The sequence below is a fragment of the Micromesistius poutassou genome (assembly GCF_964030765.1).
Source record: "Micromesistius poutassou genome assembly, chromosome: 17".
Classification (NCBI taxonomy): domain Eukaryota; kingdom Metazoa; phylum Chordata; class Actinopteri; order Gadiformes; family Gadidae; genus Micromesistius; species Micromesistius poutassou.
This window is the reverse complement of record NC_140287.1, coordinates 17,268,203-17,278,202: the sequence shown is the minus strand read 5'-3', so window position 1 is coordinate 17,278,202 and position 10,000 is coordinate 17,268,203. Positions and strand designations below refer to the sequence as shown.

General features: G+C 50.2%; 2 protein-coding genes across 2 annotated transcripts in view; both read right to left on the bottom strand.

The window, feature by feature from the left end:
- Positions 1-9,706, bottom strand: part of g2e3 (G2/M-phase specific E3 ubiquitin protein ligase) — a 12,558-nt gene extending 2,852 nt beyond the window's left edge. Inside the window, exons 1-14 of the mRNA XM_084482299.1 lie at positions 9,590-9,706; positions 9,362-9,459; positions 8,624-8,725; positions 8,278-8,399; positions 7,465-7,636; positions 6,877-6,983; positions 5,576-5,692; positions 5,041-5,162; positions 3,027-3,138; positions 2,338-2,652; positions 1,397-1,551; positions 626-957; positions 260-432; positions 1-38 (exon numbers count right to left, since the gene is read on the bottom strand). The exon at positions 1-38 is cut by the window's left edge and continues 2 nt beyond it. Of these exons, the coding sequence (XP_084338425.1) occupies positions 1-38; positions 260-432; positions 626-957; positions 1,397-1,551; positions 2,338-2,652; positions 3,027-3,138; positions 5,041-5,162; positions 5,576-5,692; positions 6,877-6,983; positions 7,465-7,636; positions 8,278-8,399; positions 8,624-8,725; positions 9,362-9,459; positions 9,590-9,626 (2,002 nt within the window). The 5' untranslated portion in view covers positions 9,627-9,706. The remainder of the gene's footprint in view (positions 39-259; positions 433-625; positions 958-1,396; positions 1,552-2,337; positions 2,653-3,026; positions 3,139-5,040; positions 5,163-5,575; positions 5,693-6,876; positions 6,984-7,464; positions 7,637-8,277; positions 8,400-8,623; positions 8,726-9,361; positions 9,460-9,589) is intronic.
- Positions 9,707-9,808: 102 nt separating this feature from the next.
- The window catches only part of strn3 (striatin, calmodulin binding protein 3), a gene marked incomplete at both ends in the record, with an annotated part of 15,137 nt that continues 14,945 nt past the window's right edge, over positions 9,809-10,000 (bottom strand). The window contains one exon of the mRNA XM_084482174.1: positions 9,809-9,879. Within this exon, the coding sequence (XP_084338300.1) occupies positions 9,809-9,879 (71 nt within the window). The remainder of the gene's footprint in view (positions 9,880-10,000) is intronic.

Below are 10,000 nucleotides of genomic sequence, written 5' to 3'. Positions count from 1 at the left end.
GTTCAAAAACTCCAAGTGTCTTCAGACCCTCTCGAAGCCTGACAAACAGACAGACAGAATGATGAGCAGAAGCAGTATGTTGATATTCTATATAGATATACAGTATACAGTATGTTGATCTAAGTATACAGTATACAGTATGTTGATCTATAGATATACAGTATACAGTGTGTTGATCTATATAGATATACAGTATACAGTGTGTTGATCTATAGATATACAGTATATAGATAGTATATAGATTGACAGTATACTCCACCTCTGCAGAGGCAGCTCCATCCTGGTGATCAGGGTGAAGTTGACGAGGTCGTCCACTAGGGCGTCCCGCTCGTCCAGGCTGCTGATTGGTCGGTTGCAGCCAGCCAGCTCCAGGTACTCCCGGCTACCTGCCATGGCCTCCTTCAGGTCCTCCAAACTCTTAGCATTCGCCATCTGAAGACACACAGTCAGCCAATCAGATGAGTCCATCCTGTCCCGCTCAACGTGTGTGTGTGTGTGTGTGTGTGTGTGTGTGTGTGTGTGTGTGTGTGTGTGTGTGTGTGTGTGTGTGTGTGTGTGTGTGTGTGTGTGTGTGTGTCTGGATGTTACGTGTGTGTGTGTGTGTGTGTGTGTGTGTGCGTCGCACCGTGGTCAGCGTGTGTGTGCAGTGCGTGCCCGGGGTCATGTGCTGCAGGCCGAGGGGCGTGTCCCGGGCGAGGAGGGGCGTGTCCCGGGGGGAGAGGGGCGTGTCCCCGGCGAGGAGGGGCGTGTCCCGGGGGGAGAGGGGCGTGTCCCGGGGGGAGAGGGGCGTGTCCCGGGGGGAGAGGGGCGTGTCCCGGGGGAGGAGGGGCGTGTCCCCGGAGAGGACGAAGAGGCTCTGGAAGAGGGCGGGGCCGAGGAAGAGGAGGGGGGGGCCGCCGTGCACCAGACACACCGACAGCAGCCGGCCCACCTCGAAGTAGAGGTCCCCCCGCAGGGCTGGAGACACACACAGAGAGACACACACACACACACACACACAGACACAGAGAGACACACACACACACACACACACACATAGAGAGACACACACACACACACACACACACACATAGAGAGACACACACACACACACACACACACACACACACATAGAGAGACACACACACACACACACACACACACACACACACACACACACACACACACACACATAGAGAGAGACACACACACACACACACACACATTAATTCCTAAATTGTGTAACTTAAACTCTTCTACGGTGATGGTTCTAGATGGATATAGGTTCTACGGTGATGGTTCTAGATGGATACAGGTTCTACAGTGATGGTTCTAGATGGATACAGGTTCTACGGTGACGGTTCTAGATGGATACAGGTTCTACAGTGATGGTTCTAGAGAGCCGGTGGTTCTGTACCTTTGGCGTCGAGCGCCAGGTTCTTGTGGCCGTCGGGGCCTTCAAACACCTCACAGCTCTGGATCTGCTGCACCAGCTGCTTCAGGAAGTACTGGGTGGCGGCCTCGCTGCCGCCGGGGCAGCTGGGAAATGGAGTCTCCTGCCCATCCTTACACCTGGAGACACCACCCTCATTAGATGATATGGACACATCCTCATCATCATCATCATCATCCTCATCATCCTCATCATCATCATCATCATCCTCCTCCTCATCATCATCACCACCACCAGGCGGTCAAACCTACAGGGAGAACGAGAACTCTGGGGCTGGAACCCATGACCTCTGGGCTGGAACCTATCACCTCTGGGCTGGAACCCATGACCTCTGGGCTGGAACCCATGACCTCTGGGCTGGAACCCATGACCTCTGGGCTGGAACCTATCACCTCTGGGCTGGGAGTGGACCACTAGAGGGTGGACCACTAGAGGGTGGACCACTAGAGGGGTCTAGACCCTCAGTGGACCACTAGAGGAGTCTAGACCCTCAGTGGACCACTAGGGGGGTCTAGACCCTCAGTGGACCACTAGAGGGGTCTAGACCCTCAGTGGACCACTAGAGGGGTCTAGACCCTCAGTGGACCACTAGGGGGGTCTAGACCCTCAGTGGACCACTAGGGGGGTCTAGACCCTCAGTGGACCACTAGAGGGTGGACCACTAGAGGGGTCTAGACCCTCAGTGGACCACTAGGGGGGTCTAGACCCTCAGTGGACCACTAGAGGGTGGACCACTAGGGGGGTCTAGACCCTCAGTGGACCACTAGGGGGGTCTAGACCCTCAGTGGACCACTAGGGGGGTCTAGACCCTCAGTGGACCACTAGAGGGTGGACCACTAGAGGGGTCTAGACCCTCAGTGGACCACTAGGGGGGTCTAGATGGACCACTAGGGGGGTCTACTGACCTGACAGAGAGCCTCCTCCTGGGGTCAAAGTCCGGCCTCCTCACCAGCTCCAGCGCCACCCCCAGCACCTCCTCCTCCCCCTGCACCTCCACCAGGGAGCAGGCAGGAGGCGCCGAGGAGGAGGAGGAGGAGGAGGCAGGACCGGGGGGCCTCCTCCGGGGGGAAGTCGGCGGGGAGGAGCAGGAGGAGGAGGTGAGGAGGAGGAGCGAGAGTCTGGGAGCAGCAGGAGCAGCAGGAGGAGGAGCAGGGAGGAGCTGCAGAGACAACGCCTGGAGGATCTGTGAGGAGGAGGAGGAGCCACTGGGGAGCAGAGTCCTGAGAGAGAGAGAGAGAGAGAGAGAGAGAGAGAGAGAGAGAGAGAGAGAGAGAGAGAATCTTTTTAAAGAGGAGGTGTTGGGCAATGTGATGGAGGAGGTGAAGGGGGAGGGGGAGAGTGGAGGAGAGAGGGGGGAGGGGGAGAGGAGGTGGAGGAGAGAGGGGGGAGGAGGTGAGAGGGGGGAGGAGAGGGGGGGAGGGGGAGAGTGTAGGAGAGAGGAGAGAGGGGGGAGGAGGAGAGAGGGGGGAGGAGGAGAGAGGGGGGAGGAGGAGAGAGGGGGGAGGAGGTGGTGGGGGAGGGGGAGAGGAGGAGAGTGGAGCAGAGAGGGGGGAGGAGGGGGGAGGAGGTGAGAGGGGGGAGGAGAGAGGGGTACCGTTTGCAGCTGATGGGGGAGGAGGTGGTGGGGGAGGCGAGGCGTTTGGAGAGCCGGCTCCTCCGCGGAGTTCCGTCCTGAGGAGAACCAACGGAGCGGGGAGCCAGAGAGGCTGAGGAGAACACACACACACACACACACAATGATCAGTAACACACACACACACACACACACACACACACACACACACACACAATGATCAGTAACACACACACACACACACACACACAATGATCAGTAACACACACACACACACACACAAATAAGTAACACACACACACACACACACACAGATAAGCAACACACACACAAACACATAGATAAGTAACACACACACACACACACACAGATAAGTAACACACACACAGATAAGTAACACACACACAAACACACACACATTGATAAGTAACACACACACACACACACACACAGATAACACACACACACACACACACACACACACACACACACACACACACACACACACACACACACACACACAGATAAGTAATGTGATCTACATCATGTTGTTTGTTTGTATAACTTAGGCCTTGTTCTTTCCTTTTGTGTATTGTCTTGCCAACCTGCCTTTCGACTATTCATTGACCTTTGTTGCTTGGGTAAACGGGCCACAAAGGAGAAGGAGACCTCCCCTTAGGCACTCTAAAAACACAGGCACAGTCACTGTATTCAGGACTCACTCTGCTAGAGAGGAGTCTAATTCAGATTCAGATTCAGACAACTTTATTTATCCCCAAGGGGCAATTCGGTTTAGCAGACTCAGTTTCATTAAAAGACAAATAAAAGAAAGAGAAGGGAGACAAAAACAAGTTCATATCAGGTAAACAGTATGTGGCACAGACTCTCACCTCTAATGTATGCATGCATTAAACCTAGGACAGTTGCTTTCCAATGTATTGTGTGCTTTTTTCGCAGTGGGAAATCTCATCTGGCCTAGAGACGCAATCTCTGTTAAAGGAAATTGCCACGACTGTAACACACACACACACACATTAGTAACACACACACACACACACACACACACACACACACACACACACTGATCAGTAACACACACACACACACACACACACACACACACACACATTAGTAACACACACACACACACACACACACACACACACACACACACATTAGTAACACACACACACACACACACACACACACACACATTAGTAACACACACACACACACACACACACACACACACACACACACATTAGTAACACACACACACACACACACACACACACACACACACACATTAGTAACACACACACACACACACACACACACACACACACACAGACATTAGTAACACACACACACACACACACACACACATTAGTAACACACACACACACACACACACACACTGATCAGTAACACACACACACACACACACACACACACACACATTAGTAACACACACACACACACACACACACACAGACATTAGTAACACACACACACACACACACACACACACACAGACATTAGTAACACACACACACACACACACACACACACACACACACACACACACACACACACACACACACACACACACACACACAGACATTAGTAACACACACACACACACACACACACACATTAGTAACACACACACACACACACACACACACACACACACGTAAGATCCACACACACACACACACACACACACACACACACACACACACACACACATTAGTAACACACACACACACACACACACACACACATTAGTAACACACACACACACACACACACACACACACACATTAGTAACACACACACACACACACACACACACACACACACACACACACAGACATTAGTAACACACACACACACACACACACACACACATTAGTAACACACACACACACACACACACACACACACACACACACACACATAAGATCCACACACACACACACACACACACACACACACACACACACACACACACACACACACCCCCCAGTACCTCTGAGGTCCTCAGAGTGGGTGCAGTCCAGACAGGCCCAGCTGGAGTCCAGGTCCAGACCAGAGCACCTCCTGTGGGTCCCTCTGGAGCCACACAGCCTGCAGCGCACAATCTCAAACCACCTGCAACACACACACACACACCGTTAACGCACACATCAACACATGTACCAAACACACACACACACACACACACACACCGTTAACGCACACATCAACACATGTACCAAACACACACACACACACACACACACACACACATAAATTAAAATACACACATCTTTCCACACATTTGAACACATACATCAAACACACAGACACACAGACACACACATTAAAATACACACTTTTTAACACATACCAAACACACACACACACACATAAATTAAAATACACACATCTGAACACACACACACACACACACACACACACACACACACACACACACACACACACACACACACACACACACACACACACACACACACACACACACACACACACACACACACACACACACACACACACACACACACCCGGTCTTGGCTGAGTGCGAGCGGCCTTGTCGGCACAAGCACTCTGGAGCGTCACAGTTCTCATAGACCTGCAGCAGCTCCTCAAACGCATTGGACTCCAACTCCCAGGATGCATCCCTGCAGCGGAGGACACAACCAATCACATCATCTGGAGAGCCGAGTAATAATATGTGAGTGGTGGATAGAGTATACTATATTATAATAATACTAGAGAAGTACTAGCTCTCTGGGATGTAGCTGTTAGTATAGGAGTATAGTAGTAGTATAGTAGTATAGTTACCTCTCGGGGATGTAGTGTTTAGTATAGTAGTAGTAGTATAGTAGTAATATAGTAGTAGTAGTATAGTACTAGTAGTACAGTAGTAGTATAGTACTAGTAGTACTAGTAGTAGTATAGTAACCTCTCTGGGATGTAGTGGTTAGTATAGTAGTAGTAGTAGTATAGTACTAGTAGTACTAGTAGTAGTATAGTTACCTCTCGGGGATGTAGTGGTTAGTATAGTAGTAGTATAGTACTAGTAGTATAGTACTAGTAGTACAGTAGTAGTATAGTACTAGTAGTAGTATAGTTACCTCTCGGGGATGTAGTGGTTAGTATAGTAGTAGTAGTAGTAGTATAGTACAGTAGTAGTAGTATAGTTACCTCTCGGGGATGTAGTGGTTAGTATGGTAGTAGTAGTAGTATAGTACTAGTAGTACAGTAGTAATATAGTACTAGTAGTAGTATAGTTACCTCTCGGGGATGTAGTGGTTAGTATAGTACTAGTAGTATAGTAGTAGTATAGTACTAGTAGTACAGTAGTAGTATAGTACTAGTAGTACAGTAGTAGTATAGCACTAGTAGTAGTATAGTTACCTCTCGGGGATGTAGTGGTTAGTATAGTAGTAGTATAGTACTAGTAGTACAGTAGTAGTATAGTACTAGTAGTACAGTAGTAATATAGTACAGTAGTATAGTTACCTCTCGGGGATGTAGTGGTTAGTATAGTACTAGTAGTACAGTAGTAGTATAGTACTAGTAGTACAGTAGTAGTATAGTACTAGTAGTACAGTAGTAGTATAGTACTAGTAGTACAGTAGTAATATAGTACAGTAGTATAGTTACCTCTCGGGGATGTAGTGGTTAGTATAGTACTAGTAGTACAGTAGTAGTATAGTACTAGTAGTACAGTAGTAGTATAGTACTAGTAGTAGTATTACCTCTCGGGGATGTAGTGGTTAGTATAGTAGTAGTATAGTACTAGTAGTATAGTAGTAGTATAGTACTAGTAGTACAGTAGTAGTATAGTACTAGTAGTTACCTCTCGGGGATGTAGATGCCCATGGTGAGCATCTCCTTCTGGAAGTGCTCCTTGTTGTTGCAGAGGGTACACCGGAAGAAGTGCAGCCCTGCACTGATGGCCTGGCGCTGGACACACAGACAGGCAGACAGAGAGACGGGTACTCAGAGAGACAGGCAGGTACTCAGACAGAGAGACGGGTACTCAGAGAGACAGGCAGGTACTCAGACAGAGAGACGGGTACTCAGAGAGAGAGAGAGAGACGGGTACTCAGAGAGAGAGAGACAGGTACTCAGAGAGAGAGAGACAGGTACTCAGAGAGAGAGACGGGTACTCAGAGAGAGAGAGACGGGTACTCAGAGAGAGAGACAGGCACACAGAGAGACAGGTACTCAGAGAGACAGAAAGACAGGTGGACAGACAGGTGGTGAGGTCAGACAGGTAGACAGGTAGTCAGGCAGAGCAGCAGGTGGACAGACAGGCGGGGGTGAGGGCAGACAGGGGGTGAGGGCAGACAGGGGGTGAGGACAGACAGGGGGTGGAGGACAGACAGGGGGTGAGGGCAGACAGGGGGTGAGGACAGACAGGGGGTGGAGGACAGACAGGTACCTGGATGCAGACCCGGTGGAACCAGCTGTTGTGGCAGGAGGGGCACTTGAGGACGGAGTAGCCCAGCAGCGGGGGCAGCGGGTCCAGGCACACGGAGCAGGACTGGGGCAGACTGACCTCCAGGCCCCCCGGCCCCAGGGACTGCTTAGGACCGTGATCGATGCAGTAGGACCTGGAGGGAGGGAGGGAGGGAGGGGGGGGGGGGGAGGGAGGGAGGGAGGGAGTTACTCCGAGTGAGTGAGTGAGTGAGTGAGTGAGTGAGAGTGAGAGTTAGGCCCTGTCCCATTTCTCCCCCCCTTAAAAACCTCCACTTGGTTTGGAGTGGCCCCTCAACGGTAAATCTTCCACTTCGTTTTAAGCCTGCATCGGACCTCACTACGTTTTGAGGGTTGATTATAAATAAGGGCAAAATAGCACCCCCCCCCCCCCCTTAGCTCCCTACAGTAATGGGGACACCCTACCCCCTACACGAGAACACGCTAAATATAGGGTTAGGGCAAAGATCTAGGGTTAGGGGAGGTATTGGGACGGGCCTATACTCTGAGTGAGTGAGTGAGTGAGTGAGTGAGTGAGGGTTACTCCAAGTGAGTGAGTGAGTGAGTGAGAGTTACTCTGAGTGAGTGAGTGAGTGAGAGTTACTCTGAGTGAGTGAGTGAGTGAGAGTTACTCTGAGTGAGTGAGTGAGTGAGTGAGTGAGTGAGTGAGTGTGTGAGTGAGTGAGCAAGTGAGTGAGGGTTACTCCAAGTGAGCGAGCGAGTGAGTGAGTGAGTGAGCGAGTGAGTGAGCGAGTGAGTGAGTGAGCGAGCGTCTAACATGAACTGTCCGCTGAACTGGAAGATGAACTGGTTCGCTCCGCAGGGGAAGTGGACCTTCTTCTTGCAGCTCCCCACGCAGCATCCCACCGCCGCGCCCTTCTTCTTACACACCCCGCACGTCTACACACACACACACACACACACACACACACACACACACACACACACACACACACACACACACACACACACACACACACACACACACACACACACACACACACACACACACACACACACAGTGAGGCTGGGCTAACTGTAGACAGAGTGATGCTAGGCAAACTTTAGATGCTAGCGGTGCTAGGCTAACTTTAGATGCTAGCGGTGCTAGGCTAGCTACCCACCAGCCGAGAGCAGCGTCTGGTCTCCTTTATGATGTCATCGACCAGGAAGCCGAAGACACCATCCTCCTCCTTTCCTCTCTGGTACACCCCGCTGGCCGTCAGCTACACAACAACAACAACAACAACGATAAGTACAACACAAACAGCAACCACAATGAGAACAGCACAAACAAGAACATACAAACAAACAAGAAACAACAAACAATGAGAACAACACCACCAATAACATAAACAAACAACAATCAGAACACAACCCAAAACAACAATAAGAACAACACCACAATAACAACAACCCAAACAACAATAAGAGCAACACACAACATCACAATAAGAACAACACCACCAATAACAACATAAAAAAACAACAATCAGAACACAACCCAAAAACAACAACAATAAGAACAACACACAACACCACAATGAGAACAACAATAATAAGAGCAACACACGCAGCAACAACAACAGGAACAACATGAGGCCGACCGACCATTCAGATCTTCATGCCTAGTAACGGTTGTCATGGCAACAGGTATTGACGCCACCTCTTTAGATCATTCTGATGTATTGATGACATACTGAGGACGTATTGATGATGTATTGACGTATTGATGATGTACTGATGATGTACTGATGTATTGATGATGTATTGAGGATGAATTGATGATGAATTGAGGACACATTGATGATGTATTGAGGCTGTATTGATGATGTATTGATGACGTATTGATTGCTCCTTACCAAACACAGGTAGTGGATGATCAGCTTCTCCTTCTCAAGGTAAACCTTTTCACCAAACTGCTCTGGAGTATCATCCTTCCGTCTGCAGAGAACACAGCCTGCACACACACACACACACACACACACACACACACACACACACACACACACACACACAGGGTTAGCATTTGGAGCAGTCTGCATATGCATAACAGTGTATATAGACTCGACTTATTCCAGGTAACTCACAATCCTCTGGAATAGGCTGACTTCGGTGCGTCTTCATGTTGCTGTAGCGAGAGCGCGAGAGAGAGCGCGAGAGAGAGAGCGAGAGAGAGAGCGACCGAGAGAGAGAGAGAGAGAGAGCGAGCGCTCGTATCAGAAAAACGGCGACATTGTTTTTCAGAGAGCGCTTGAGAGAGCGGGGGGGTGGGGGGACCTACATCCAGCCGGGCGCCGCGTCTCGGCTCATCTCGGGGTCGACCCGCCGTCGGTGTTCATAACCAACGGAACAAAGTCGCTACTTTTTAAATTTCCCTCTTTTTCCGGACAAGACGTGACGTCACTTAAGCGTATCCGGCGGAAAGCTTCTTGCAAAATAAAAGCCACACCCCCCCCCCCACCAGCCCCGCCCCCCCCCCCCCCCACACACACACACAC